At 41.8% G+C, this 14,083-nt stretch overlaps 1 protein-coding gene across 1 annotated transcript; it reads right to left on the bottom strand.

Moving 5' to 3' along the window:
• Positions 1–5,005: 5,005 nt before the first annotated feature.
• Positions 5,006–12,179, bottom strand: LOC147800548 (uncharacterized). Its single transcript, XM_087140140.1, has 2 exons — positions 9,106–12,179; positions 5,006–5,330 (listed from the first exon to the last, which is right to left on the bottom strand). Exon 1 carries the CDS (start codon positions 11,022–11,024, stop codon positions 9,891–9,893), a length of 1,134 nt encoding a protein of 377 aa, XP_086996266.1. The 5' UTR covers positions 11,025–12,179; the 3' UTR covers positions 5,006–5,330; positions 9,106–9,890.
• Positions 12,180–14,083: the final 1,904 nt, after the last annotated feature.

Here is a 14,083-nt window from a genome sequence, read left to right as displayed (position 1 = left end):
CAATCTATTGCGGTGTAAGTATTCTCGATATTTCAAAAACGTTGATGTATGATTTCTACTACAACGAACTAAAATCAACTTTTGGTGAGGGGGTACGCTTACTTTATACGGACACTGATTCTCTATTAGTTCAAATCGAGCAAAGCTCCGACGATTTAACTGGTTACCTAAACGAAAAGCGTAATTTATTTGACTTTAGTAATTACCCAATCGGTCATCCGCTTTACAGCGTCAAAAATAAGAAAGTCATCGGCAAAATGAAAGACGAGTTTGGCGGTAAAACAATTTTAGAAGCCGTTTGTATCAGGCCAAAAATGTATTCAATCTTAACTACCGATCAAAAGCGAGCGCAAGCGAGCTACGAGCGAAGCGAGTACTTTTCTTTAAAGAAGGCGAAAGGGGTTTCCAAAGTAGTAACTGAGAAAAGCTTGACCCACGAGATGTATAAAAGCTGCCTATTTGACAAAACGCATTATTGCAATAAGCAACAATTATTTAGATCGGATAAATATCGGGTGTTCACCATTTCACAAAATAAACTTAGTCTGTCGCCGTTGGACACAAAGCGCTACATATTACCGAATGGAATCGATACGTTAGCTTACGGGCATAAGCGAACGAAGTGAGCTGGCGGGAATTACCTAATTCGGTAATTCTGTATCCTCGGGTACTACCTGAAGTTCCTCTTTGACGAAATTCCTATTAGGGCCGTTTAATAGGTAGTACAATGTTGGGCCCGTTTTGGCGCGTTTTCCTTTCACTCGTTTAAATTGACTAGTTCGCTTTTCAATTTGGTAGACGTCCACGGACCAGATGGGATCTGTTGCCCTTCTGACGGTGCCACCCTCTTGCTCGCCCGGGTAATAGAGGTATCTAACGACCGCGTCTGGAGGAAGTTCTCTTTGGGTAGTTCTTACAGGTGCACTCGGTTCTTGTTTCACTCCGCTCGCTAATTTGACGGCTTCTGCAGGAACGGCATCTATTAATCGCGTTTTTTCCTCGTTTAACGATTTCACGACCTGGGGCAAACGATCTACCCATTCTACGTTACGCACACCCACGTTTAACATTTCTTGAGCGTATTGGTGGCCAAATAACCTTTCGGCTAAAGTGCGGTTAAACCTTTCCACGATTCCTTGAGATCTGTGTACCCCAGGTTCACCCACTTGAATTTGTACTTTATTTTTTGTCATTAACCGTTTGAACTCGCCTTTGAATTCAGATCCCGAGTCCACCATTACGAATTTGGGCCAGGTCAGAGGTGATCGCTCGTAAATCTTCTTTATTGCCTCACTCACTTGCTCGGCGGTTTTACTGGTCAACGATTCTGCTTCTTTATACCGGGAACCCACGTCTACCACGGTCAAAGCGTACTTAAATGTTTTTCTTTTAACTCGGTCCCAGGGTAAATAAAGTATGTCCATTTGATGCGCGTAATTAGGTTCGACCGATTCTGATTGCCACATTGTAGGTCTGGGTACGTAATGTGGTGCGGGTAAGTATATTTGCCAAACGGCCTGCTTTTTAAGCCAGTTTCTGACGACCGATTTGTCTGCACCGGTTTTTTCGTGTAGACGATCGACAGCACTTTCTCCTCGCCAGTAACCCTGTGGACTGTAAAATAGTTTTTTAAAAGTTTGGTCCATTTTAAAAATACTAGTTTTTAAAGTTAAGCGTACCGATAAGCTAGTAACCCGACTATCGCAGTTCCACCTATAATCCAAACAAACTCGCGAATTTTTTGATCTTCGGAAGGTTCGTAAAAATCGGATAACTTAGGCTCTGGCGGTAACGGGATAATATTCTTACCGGTCAATTCCGAATAAGCTCGTAAGGCTTCGTCCACGTTTACAAATGTCTGCTGACTCGCGCGTTCTTGTCGCATTCGTTCGTTCAAAAAGTCTAGCATGTGTACGCGTTTTTGTTCCCATTCTTCTTTCGCTTGCGCCAATTGTTCTAACGCGAGGTCGTGTCGCTTTCGTTCTTCGTCGACTTTACTTTTTGATAAACTGCTAAATAAAAAATTTGAGCCCGTGAATGCTAAGGCGTTTACTATTGCTCCTCCAACCATCATTAAAGCACTAGCCATTTTTAAAATAAGGTTAAATTAAATATGGATAACGAGCGAAGCGAAGCGAAGCGAAGCGAAGCGAGCAACGAGCGAAGCGAGTATTACCGAAATTAAAGATAAATTAATCGATATTCAAACCGAACAGGTAGAAACTCAGCTAAAGATCGACGACATGCATGCTGAAATCGCCCATATGTTAGATAATTCCCAAAGTGAAAAATACAAAGATCTGTTTTTTGCAGCGGGTTTAACGTTAGTCGTGTTTTCTTTTCTTTTTAAAATGATAAAATAAGAATCGTAAATAAGAATAGTATTAATAAAACTACTATATATTAAAAGTAAGAATGTCGCAACAGTACACCAAAAAGCTTAACCCGAGTCGCAGACTTAAAGTTCCTCGCGCGATCAAAGGCGAGCGGCGCGAAGTCACCATTACGCACAACCCGAGCACTATAGCCGCGAAAAATACATTGACCGTAAAATTCCCCGCTTTAGGCACTGATGACGTCATTGTACCCGGCACGGCAAAGTTGGCTTTTAAACTCGACCTCGACGGCGCCTCGGACGACAACAGGACGGTTTATAACAACGTGGCGAGAAACCTGGTGTCGGAAATAAATATAAGTCTCCAGGGAAATAAAATCGTAAGTTACCGAGACGCGGACGTATTTCACAATTTTAAGGACAATTGGTTACCCCCGTCGCAGACCAAAAATATGGCGTATTTTGGACTAGAGAAAGAAAATATAGCTAAGTTACGTCTAGGGGCTGACGATGCTAATGACGCCGCAAACGACGGTAAAGACAAGGCAATCGCCGACGCTTTTAAAAACAGGTACGCGATTCCACTAGACACGCCTATGTTGACGGACCATACCCCATTTTATCCTTCGTGGTTTAAAGAGCCTCTGACGTATCAACTGGTTTTTAACGATCACGACAAAGTGGTTAATTCGTCAGATACAGCCGCGGAATATCAAATTTCAGACCTTACCTTGGAATATGAGGTCGTTACCAATCGAGACTTGGCGCAAACCTTGAGAAACAAGAAGACGATGTATTATCTATTCGACCAGATTCACTCGTGGAAGAAGCAAGCGGTAAACAAGTCAGACACGCTATGGAACATTAGCATAGACCAGACGATCAAGAGCTTGAAAGGAATTTTGATCCTGTTTAAAGACCCGACGATCAAGAACCCGCAAAAGTTTTATAATCTGCACATCACAAAAACGATTGTGACGGTTGAAGGTAGACCTAATCAATTGTACTCGCAGGGTCTGTTTGAATATCAACACTGGAACGAAGTTACTAAATATTTCGGAGACTCGGATAAAGAATTGGCTAGAGGAGTCGTCTCGGACTTATCCTTGTTGGGAGTAGACATGGCAGACTACCTAAAAGACAAGTACGGTTTGTGGCTAGACTTCCGAAGTTCTGACGATAACTCGGCTCACGGGTCGGGCAGACCTCTCGGTGGAGGCGGGGACATATCTATACAGATGGAACGAACGGCTGAGACCACAGGACCGCTGACTATGTACGTATTCCTGGTGATGGACTCTCAACTAACGGTGGAGGACGGAAATCTTAAAAGTTTGATTTATTAAAAATGAACGAGCGAGCAGAGCGAGCGAGCTACGAGCGTAGCGAGAACGAGATGTTTAGAAATCCCCATTGCGCCTTAATCGTGGGCAAAACTGGCAGCGGGAAGACCAACTGGATCTTAAATCTTTTAGAGACAGAATATCGTTTTGCGTTTGAAGCTATCGTGATTATCTGTCCGACCCTCCTTAAGAATAAAACGTATTTAGAACGACTGTGGGTGTACACCGGCGAAAACGTTTATCTTTGTGATTTAGATCGAGAGAAACTAGAACTAAATGAGGCGATAGAACTTTATCAAAAAATATTCGATGGTGTAAATACATTATTTATTATCGACGATTGTGCAGCCGATCAATTTATTAAGTATCGAAAGAAGTCAAAAAGCGGATCCGTTTGCGCTTTGTCTAAAATGGCGTTCTCGGGTCGACATTACCTCCATTCGTGTTGGTTACTTACGCAAAAGTATAATTCCGTTTTAAAAGACTTCAGAGAGAATACCGCCTGGACCGCAATATTTCATTGCAAGGATCGTAATTCGTTTGATCAATGTTTGGATGAAAACGATGTAGTACCGGACGAAAAGAGAGGGGAAATTAAAAGGCACCTACGCGACGTTCGGTTCAGTAAATTGGTGTTGAATACAGAACCACCCGCAAATTATTTCGTTCAATAAAAATGAAGAAAAAATTTTAATTACGTTTGTTAAATAATATGATCGAGAACAAGAAATGTAAAATGTGTCGTAGTCTCCTGGACCTAACGAACTACTCTGTACAAAGAAGTGGTAAAATTAATTTAAACTGCGACAATTGCATTGCCAAAGTACGAGCTCGACAGGAACGAAGCAAATGCCCCCACGGACGTCAAAGACATCAGTGCGTTGACTGCGGAGGTTCAGGTATCTGCGACCATGGGAGATTAAGACATCAGTGCGCTAAATGTGAAGGGACATCTATTTGCGGGCACAAAAAAGAAAAACGTCTCTGCAAAATTTGTTCAGATCCAATCAAGGTAACGATTCGGGGTTGGATTCGCAGCGCTCGAAAATCAGATAAGAAATATGATAGATTTGACCCTAATAATTTTATTGATACGGATTTCTGCCGCAGGTTAATCGAGGACTACCCTCGTTGTTTTTATCCGGACTGCAAAGTTGAAATGCAATTTATAGATAATAGAGACGATTTATGCACTATTGAACGACTAGACAATAGAATCGGGCATATCAAATCAAATTGTGTGCTTTGTTGTTTGAAGTGTAACAACGCTAGAAAGAGCGATAAACTAGAGATCGAGCACTCACACCACTACTATAAAACTAGTTAAATTTAGTTGTCTTTTGCTTACCTTTTGCTATAACTGGGTTACGTCAACTCAGTTATAGCTAAATTCTATTTGCTTTATATTAAATGATAACCGTGCTACAATACGTTCAACTACTTATCCAGCTAGTTATCGCAGCTAATTTAACTTATTATACCTACGAATACCTTTGCTTCAAACAAACGGTCAACAAATTTAAAACGTATATAATTAAATGAACGATATTAAATCTATACTCACCGATTCAAAAAGCGAATCAAACGAATCAACCTCAAACGTAAAGGATAGACTTTGCGCGATAGCTGCCTCGGGTGAATCTAAAAAATACCTAGGTAAAGAATACTCGATCAAAGAAATTGAAGCTCTGCCACCAAAAGATCAAGAAAAGTTGTTTAACCTCTACGAAGTTAAGTTTGGCAAAGAAATCGTCAGAACGCTCGGTCATTCAATTTTAAGTTTGTACTCTCGCCTACTAGGAATAGCCACCCCGATCGATCTACTCGGATTCAACGTCAACTTAAAGTCTGAAGAAGCGCTTACTAAAGACCTCAACGACGATCCGATTATAAATCAAACTATGGGTCATTTACTTACAGAGGTCTGTTACGAGTATGGAGTGTACCTGTCTCCACTTACAGCAGCTTTAATTACAACAAAACATTTAGAATTCAACAAAAGTTCTCTTATTATAAAAGAGGATGTCAACAGAAACGGAAGTGAATCAGCAACAGGAAAACAACGAAACGAACTCGAGCAACCAAATTCAGAAGGTAGTTAAGTCAGTTACTAAAGCTAAAAATCCAAAGCCTGTAGAACAAGGTAAGAAGTTAGCGGAACATAACAAGAAGATGAAGCAACAACTCGTTAAGATGGAACTATCGGGCGAAGAAAGCAACAAAGAGATCAAGATCTACAAAACGGTTACAGAGAACAGAAGCTTGATACTCGGTTCCTTGGGGGTTGCGGGGGTTCTTCTCTACTTAATTTGGAGAAACAAGTCGAGCAGTTCACAACCCACTCGACAAATTATTCAGCCAAAGCAAGAAGCGAGTATTCCCAAACAAGAACCGATTTTAGATATGGAATAAAAGTTCCTCAATTTAAAAGTTCTTTATATATAAATATGAGTAACGCTAAATCAATCGACGTAAACGGAATCGCCAATACGGTTTATCACGGCGCAGTTGTTTCAGGAATCTCACTCGGATACGCCATGCTATCGAGTAAGCTATTTAAAATTAAACCACCGGATCTAAATAGGTTGTCCGCCGAAGATGCATTAAAATTAACCGCTTTGTCCAGTGGTGCATTGGCTACCCATGGTTGGTTGGTGGCGCAGGGTATTCTACCCGCTAGCCTACCCACCGCTTAAAAAAAATATAAAACGTATACTATAAAAGAAATGGCAGAAGGGGGATTCGATCTTGAGGAAACACCTCTCTTAGAAGACCAAGATCAAGAAAATGAGCTTGACCAAGAAACGTCCTTTATTGAGCCTGGATTAGACGATACCGACACTTCATTTAATGAACTAAGAATAGGAACAGTACCGATTGAACCAAATGAACCTGTATTGGACGAACCATACGGAGGAACGGTAATAATAAAACCGATTGGGTCAAAATTGGAAATAAACCCAAGGCCGGTAACGTTACCCGATGATCCTTTAGAACGGGGGAGAGCGGTATTCATAACTCGCCCAAATGTAGAAGCCTTTTACCGATATTTTGAACTCGCCGGAAGAGAAGATACACCGTCGGTACTTCACTATGAAAAGTTTGATTACCGCAAAGGCGTAGGTTTATTTTACAAACGCGAAGGCAAATACGGTGATGTGCTATTAACCAGTAAAAGAAATCCAGATTATGTCGTCGGTCTTAAAACAATCGTCCAAAACGCCAAGGCTGCTGGATACACCGGAACGGGTGAAGCGCAAGATTTTATAAGATACAAATTAGGATTTAAAAATTATGGAAGATCGGTGCAAAAAGCTGAATCAAAGTTAAAATCTATTCAACCCGAGAGCATTCCAATGGAAGAGTTACCCCAAATATCAGATCAAGTAAGTGAAATCGTAGAAGAGCTCACCCAAGACACAAACGTTCAAACAGAAGGATTAAACCATAGAGAGCTCTTAGGATTAGACGAACAATTGCGAACGATTAGAGGACAGATACGATTAAACGAAGCTAAAATTACAGAAATTCAAGAAGAAATAAGTAGACTCGAGACTTCTGAAGATTCGGGTCATTTACGCGACTTGAAAGATCAACTCGAAGGACTACAAGCTCAAAGAGACATATTAAACGGTAAACTCAAAAGTCAAATAACGCGAATAAAAGAAGTAATTAGTTACGCTTTACATTCAGATGACACACTGGGTGATAAGATTCGAACGATATTTAGAGAACAAGGCGTCACAATCGCGAGCATCTTAGCGGCTTTTGGTTTAGCTGTGAGCACCATCGTTAGTAGTATCGTGGCCAGCGTCAGAGCTGTTGGAAATCCTAAACCAACGCCTGAACCCGCACCTAAACCAACGCCTGCTCCTCCTTCCAAAGGCGGGGTCACCGATTGGATCAAACGACAATTACAAAATTTAGCCAACGTATTAAAGAAACTTGGGTTGAAGGCTTTGGACGCTTTGCCCGGGATCATAGGTAGCATTTTGAGTTGGATTTTTAACGTGGCGAGTAAAGCTGTTGGATGGGTGGCGGAACACGTGTGGACCTTGTTTGTAGGCGCGGGTGTTCTGCTTTTGACATACGTGCAAAAGAATGGGTAAAAAGAGATTTTAAAATAAATAAAAATTCATCCCAAATTTGGGGTGAATTTTTTTTTGCTTTAATTCAAAACGTTTAAGTGAAAACCTTGTATAATATAAACCCGACAACACCCACTGCAACGGCTCCAACGGTTAATGATAGTTTCTCTTCGTTGTGGGCGTCTAAAGGCTTTGGTTGCTTCCTCGGTAACACTGCCGGTTCTGGTAATTCCTCTTTGCCAGTACTCGTACTCGCTCTGCTCGTTCCGTTATTCAAACTCGGTACGTACCCAGTCTTCATATCCTCAGTCGCGGCTTGTAAATTATTGTTGTATCCCTCAAACGTACCGATGCGTAAGTCCATGTCCGAGGGCACCAGGTACAAACCTGGGGCAACTACGAAGTTCAACGGCGTTTTTGCGTACTGTAACGAATCTTGATATTGGTCAATCGACTGTTCCAAATCGGGACCCGAATTAATTAAAGATTCTACGATCGTAATAAATTGCCGTCGCGCGTCTAATCCGGTGCCGGTAGCCAAAACGCTGGTCTTGGTCTGCGCCTGTGCCCCTAGTAATGCGTAGACGTAAGCTCGAATTGATTCATTTACCTTGGTGATTCCCACGTCAGTCAACCGAGACTTTTTAGGAACGAAGTCCCACCAGGCCAACGTAACCGCGACCGACTGTGAAATCCAGGTAACTGTGTATGTACTCGCGTGACCGGAGCCTTTAGGTGGCTTCGCCCATCCAAATCCCATGTAAGTAGATCCCGCGTATTTACCGTTGGTCACGTGTAAGTCGTACGCGTCGTAGTTTTTACCCGGAACGGGTATATATCCATTGTCGTAGTAGTAAGCTGTGCCTAATCCGTTCGACAAAGTGTCCCTCGTTTGTTTGTACGATTTATTCGGGTCTACTCCGTATAAAAGACACGTGTCGGTAAACTTCCGATGGTCGTAATTATTGTGTAACGCGTCAAATACGTCGTCGCTCGGAATGGGCATCACGCAGTCGTAAAATATTTTTCGTACGGTGTAATACACGTGAAAATTAAATAAAGCCGAGACATACGGATTATGGTCTGACAGCAGATCAAAACCCACACCGCAGGCCGTCGTCGCGCAATAGACCGCGAAATTAAATTGATTTTGGTAAAACGATATCGCCTCGGCAGACCACCTATTGACCGCTTCATCCGTAGTTACTTTTGGTAATTTATACGCGTGCGTTAAATTTGGAAACTCGGCTGTAAAGGAATTGTCTTCGTTTACTAAAATATTTAGACTACTAAAATTGCCTCCCATTTATTTTAAAAGAATTTTAAAAATAATCTTTACCAGTCTTTTACAGGTGCCGTTGGAATAGTCGCTTCTCGATAAGTGGGTGGATTCTCTTCGTACTCGCTCCGGTCGTACCCTCTACGCTTGTACTCAACCGACTTTGTTAAACTCATTCGCCAAGTTTTTTCATAAGATCTTTTTTTAAAACCGCCGCCCGTTCGTTGGCTAGCGCTTCTGCTCTTTCGTTGACTTGACGTTCAAATTCTTCTTTAGAAGTTTCGCTCGCTTTGCTCGCTTCCAATTTTGTAGACGTACGCGATCTGATCTTTTCTTTCATCTCGTTAAACTTTTTCAGCTCGGATAAAATAAGGACAAATTCTTCCTGGGATATGTCACCGTCTTCAATCGCGTGAGATACGTATTCTTCGATGGTATTTAATTTAGCGTCTGCCAAAATTCGAATTTGATCGTGTTTTTTAGTTTTGTGGGTGAGTCTACGGGAGGCGTACTTTAGAATCGCGTAAGCGCCAAACGCACTGATAGCAGCGCCTTCCATCACGACCCCGACGGGTCCGGTAATGACGCCCAAAATGGCGGGAATGCCTACGGCTGCCGATGTGGCACCCAGTGCTTCTACTCCATATTCCACGTATCCGAGCGCGGTTAAGAGTCGTTTGATCTTTTTGTAACTATTTTCCCTCGCGTCGCGTTCTCTTTGGATTTGAGATTTAATTTCTTCGATCTTTCTTAGCCTGTAAACCTTTGTCTCCGCTTGTTCAGTCAACTCTGGGTTTTTACTTAAATCAGGGTATATGTTTGTCGTCATCTTATTACTTTTATAATTACGCGTTTAAAAAAATGTCTAACTCGATTAAAATTTTGCCGATGTTATTCAAGAGCTCACCTCTGTCGTTTTTAACAGAAAAAGTCAATTCACTGATGTTCCTGTCGATTAACTTTTTAGGCGTTTCACAGTGATTACGGGTGCGAGGCTCGGTAGCTATCACGTACAGCAAGTCTGAAGTCCGCCCGTTATAAAAGTTGTCAAATGTATTTAATTGTTCGCAATGAATAAACGCGAGTTTCAAGGGGTTTAAATCGTACTTGCCTTCGTAAATAACGTTGGGTAAAAGTTTTATTTTGGGTAAGTTTAATAGCTTGGACACTTCTTTGTTTAGTCGCAACTTGAGATTGGGGTCCGTAACGGCCAAAGTCACCCGTTTAGATTCCGAGTGAACCTTAAAAGAAACGCCCGGTATCGAGTTTAACAAAAAGTGAAACCAGTCTATGCCATAATAACCGGGGGATACCACGATGCTTCCTCTTTGATCCTGAGGTAATGGTTCGGATGAGCTTCGCGAATGAAGTCTGTCGTATATAGGTTCAGTTAGTCCCGTCAAAAAAAGTCTTTTAGTTAATTCTCTTCTGGGTCTCCTGGGGGAGTTGGTGGTGGTGGTAGGTCGAGTTGGTGGATTCCCTTCGTATATTTCATCTAAAGCTTGTCTTTGCCCCTCGAGCAGTGAAGCTGATTTGATTTTTTTATCGTCGAGATCAAAATGTAAACGCACTCGCGTTTCTGATGGTTGTTTTTGGTTTAACTGATCTTCTAAAGCTGCGATTTCTTGGTTTAGCTGCTCAATTTCATCAGCGATGATTCTGATTTCTTCCGCTAACTCGCCTCTTTTATTTGCTTCGATCAATCTGTTTTTAGCTGTTTGTACTAATTCTGGATTGGGAGATGAATCCGTTCTTTCCACTGAGGGCATACCGGGCGGTCGTTCGCCAAGTACCCCCGCTGGCCTACCGTCCAAGTTTGTATCCCACTCAATTTCAGTAGCGTTTGTTACGCTAAAATATCCAGCTTCAAACTGAATATTCTTTACTCGGACTACTTTGTCTCCTTTTGTGTTGTTGATCTCGTTTTTCAATCTAAACGCCTGCTCGCTCTCGGTCAAGTAAAACGTGTGTGTCTCCATTTTATTATATACGTTTTATACGTCTTGTTTGGCGAGGTTAAACTTCTCCATAGCGTTTTTCCAGTGCTTGTCCGAAACTTGAAATAGATCTTTCACTTTAGATTCGGTTTCCCCAGTGACGTCTTGATAACAGACCGCAATTAAAGCTTCCAACGGTTTACCTCGAGAGATTTTACCGTTTAAAACTTGGTTCAACTTGTATTCTATTTCACCCGCTTCGCCGTTTTGAAAAGACAGATTATACTTCAGCAACGTTTTTCTCGATTTTGGCGGCTTAGGTTTCCTCCAAACGTGATGCTTGTAATATCGATCTCCCACGTCTGCGGCTCCGAACGAAGAAACCCACCCAACAATTTGACCGCAATGTTTACACGTGTATCTTTCACCCGTTTCAAGTATTTGGTGATCGCAAGGTGGCCTCGGTTGAACATTTCTCGTTGCCCCAATTATGTGTACTTCCTTTAGATTCAGCAAGTGGCAAAGTTCCGCATCAGTCATTTTATATAAGAGTTTATTTATTTAAAGTAAAAAAAAATTAACCCCGGGATAACCGAGGTTAAATTGAGACTATTACTCCACTCGCTGCGCTCGCTCACTTTTAATCAAAGGCGTCCAAAAGGTAAGGTTTCTCTTCAACCGTTAGCATAGCCGATATAACTCGCGCCGCAAGAAAGTGAACCGTGGGCGTCGTAGTAAATATCTTTAGGAGAGATCAAAGAGATCGCTTGGCATTTCTTATTAGCAAAAAGAGAGCGATCAATTTCTTTAAACGATTTATCTACCAAAGAGGCGTCATAGGCTGTCTTAACGTACATCCTATTTTTATCGGTATAAGCCGGTTTAACTAAGTAATTAATTTGGTCGGGTATGTCATCTAGTTTTTGAGACACCTTAAAAGAGTTACGCGTAATCGCAGGTAAGTTTTCCAAGATCCCATCTGTTAACTTTTCAAAATGATTGTAAACTGACTCATTTATACGTAGTAGCAGCGATTCAGTATCGGGAGACACTTGATAACAAATTTGATCTTGGCCAGAAGTTCCTTAGTGCCATATTTGTAAACCGGGTTAACGCCATAACAAGGGTCTTCAAGTCTGATCAACAATCGCTTGTGTTGCCCCTCGTGAGAATAGAGAATCTTAGAAGAATTCTTTGCAGGTCTTAAAATGACTAAGTTTTCAGAGTCAAAGGGGCCATAGGTAATTTTTGAGTTTTTGTTGCCAGCATTTAGACGTTCGTGGTCATTTGAGACGATATATATTTGAGTTGACATGTTCTATTTATAATTAGGTTTCTAAAATTTTTTTCATTTTTATTCAGGTGGAATTTCGACGTCAGCATCATATTTAATAATTAATCCAATTTTGTATAAGTCTGCGTCGAGTTTAGTAGCTGAATCGGACAATGACTCGTTCTCTCGCGCGTGCCTCAGCTTTTTATGCTTGCCGTCTACGAGCACCACGTGATCCATTCCTTCCAACTCGACACAATTTACGCAGCAGGTGCAGTAGGTACAACCAAAACACTCGATACAATTGGCACACTCGTAACAGTCCTCGCAACTGTCCAAGGCATTTGAATTTCTGCAGTCGTATGAATTAAAACAAGCCACGCAATTTATACATCTACCACAATCGTCGCTGGTGGAGCAGTCCTTACATCTGACGCAGTCTTGACATTCGTGACAATTGTGGCATTCTTTACAATCGATGCATTTGCGTAAACTTTTGGAATTTAAACAACGAGAGCAATCGTACGAATCTATCAAGTCGACAGAATTGCTCGTGTCTTTGCAAAAATAACAATTCACGTTCGTAGTTTTATCTACCATTTATTTTTATGTATTTTTATTTAGTTATTTTTTCGTTTTTTATAACGGGCCAGCGACGGGAAGTCCCTTTTTGTTTGTGAGTGAGTGCTGGTGCAGGCCGGTGCCAGTCACGAGTTGTTTAGCCAGCCGGGGTCAAAAGTTCAAGGTCAGTGAAGTGGAAATCCCCAGCGCTAGTCACGGGTTGTTTAGCCAGCGAGAGGGGTCAAAAGGGCGTGTGGAAATCCCCGGTTAGTGTGATGGGTAAAAGGGGGTGAAAAGGGCGTGTGATCCAGAACCGGCTCTTTTATACTACTCACTTTGCCTGCGTTTAATGCCTAAGCCTTAATGTAAAGATTTTTTTTGAAATATTTTGATAACAGCTTCATTGTTAAAATGCATTAAACTTACATCTATTAAGTTGCAGTACGTACCTCCCTCACTCAAGGTACATGCACCATCATGTCAGCCACTGACAAGCCACGAAAAATGGAATGGGCAGGAACTTACCCTTCGTGGCAGACACACCCGAGAACGACCTGTCAAGTCGAGCTACTGATGCAATTCACCCTGCTGAATCCAGTGCAACAACATCATGCCTTGGGAATGGATCATAGCCTGATACAGTATGTTGCACAATCTGAGTGAGAATATCACGATCCTTCCACTGAAGTAAGACTTCCCTCGTTACAAATTCTTCTTCAAGTTCGACTTTGTCTACGAGTTCCACGAGCTGCTGAAGCAGCAGTTTTGAAGGCCAAACTTCAATTTCTCGACAGTGAGGTATAAAAAAGGCCATAAGGCAGAACTTGCCAAGCTACAGACAATGCATTATCTTCAAACTACAGGACAAGAATACATGCAACCGAAGGGGTTTTGAGTAAAGAATTTGCCCCATTTCACGAATGACGAAATTGGTGAGGTTGAAAATCGCAACACACTGGTGAGCAAACACCTTCGATTACTGCCTGAATGCCGACAACCTAGGCCCAACATGTTGCGTAGAACAGATTTGATACACCTGGGATCCAATTTTTCCTAATTACGTAATTAAAAAAAAATTCGGCCCAATGCAAAAACCTCCTGTTAATTTGTATCTCTGTAGATGCTGAACAGCCTAGTTTAGTCACTTTTAACATGGGGACTTCCCCTGAGCTGCGTAATTCTTTTCCAGAGCCCGCCTCCAGCCAAGTTGCATGGGGATTGTATGTAAATATCCAAGCCACGTGCTGATAAGGGATTATTGACAAAG

Source organism: Acanthaster planci, linkage group LG01, assembly GCF_054643075.1.
Source record: "Acanthaster planci isolate LZ-2023a linkage group LG01, COTS_SCS, whole genome shotgun sequence".
Lineage (NCBI taxonomy): Eukaryota > Metazoa > Echinodermata > Asteroidea > Valvatida > Acanthasteridae > Acanthaster > Acanthaster planci.
This window is presented reverse-complemented; position numbering and strand designations above follow the sequence as displayed.

Excerpts from the sequence above, each read along its gene's own strand:
- LOC147800548 (XM_087140140.1), bottom strand. The coding sequence starts at position 11,024 with ATGGAGACACACACGTTTTACTTGACCGAGAGCGAGCAGGCGTTTAGA.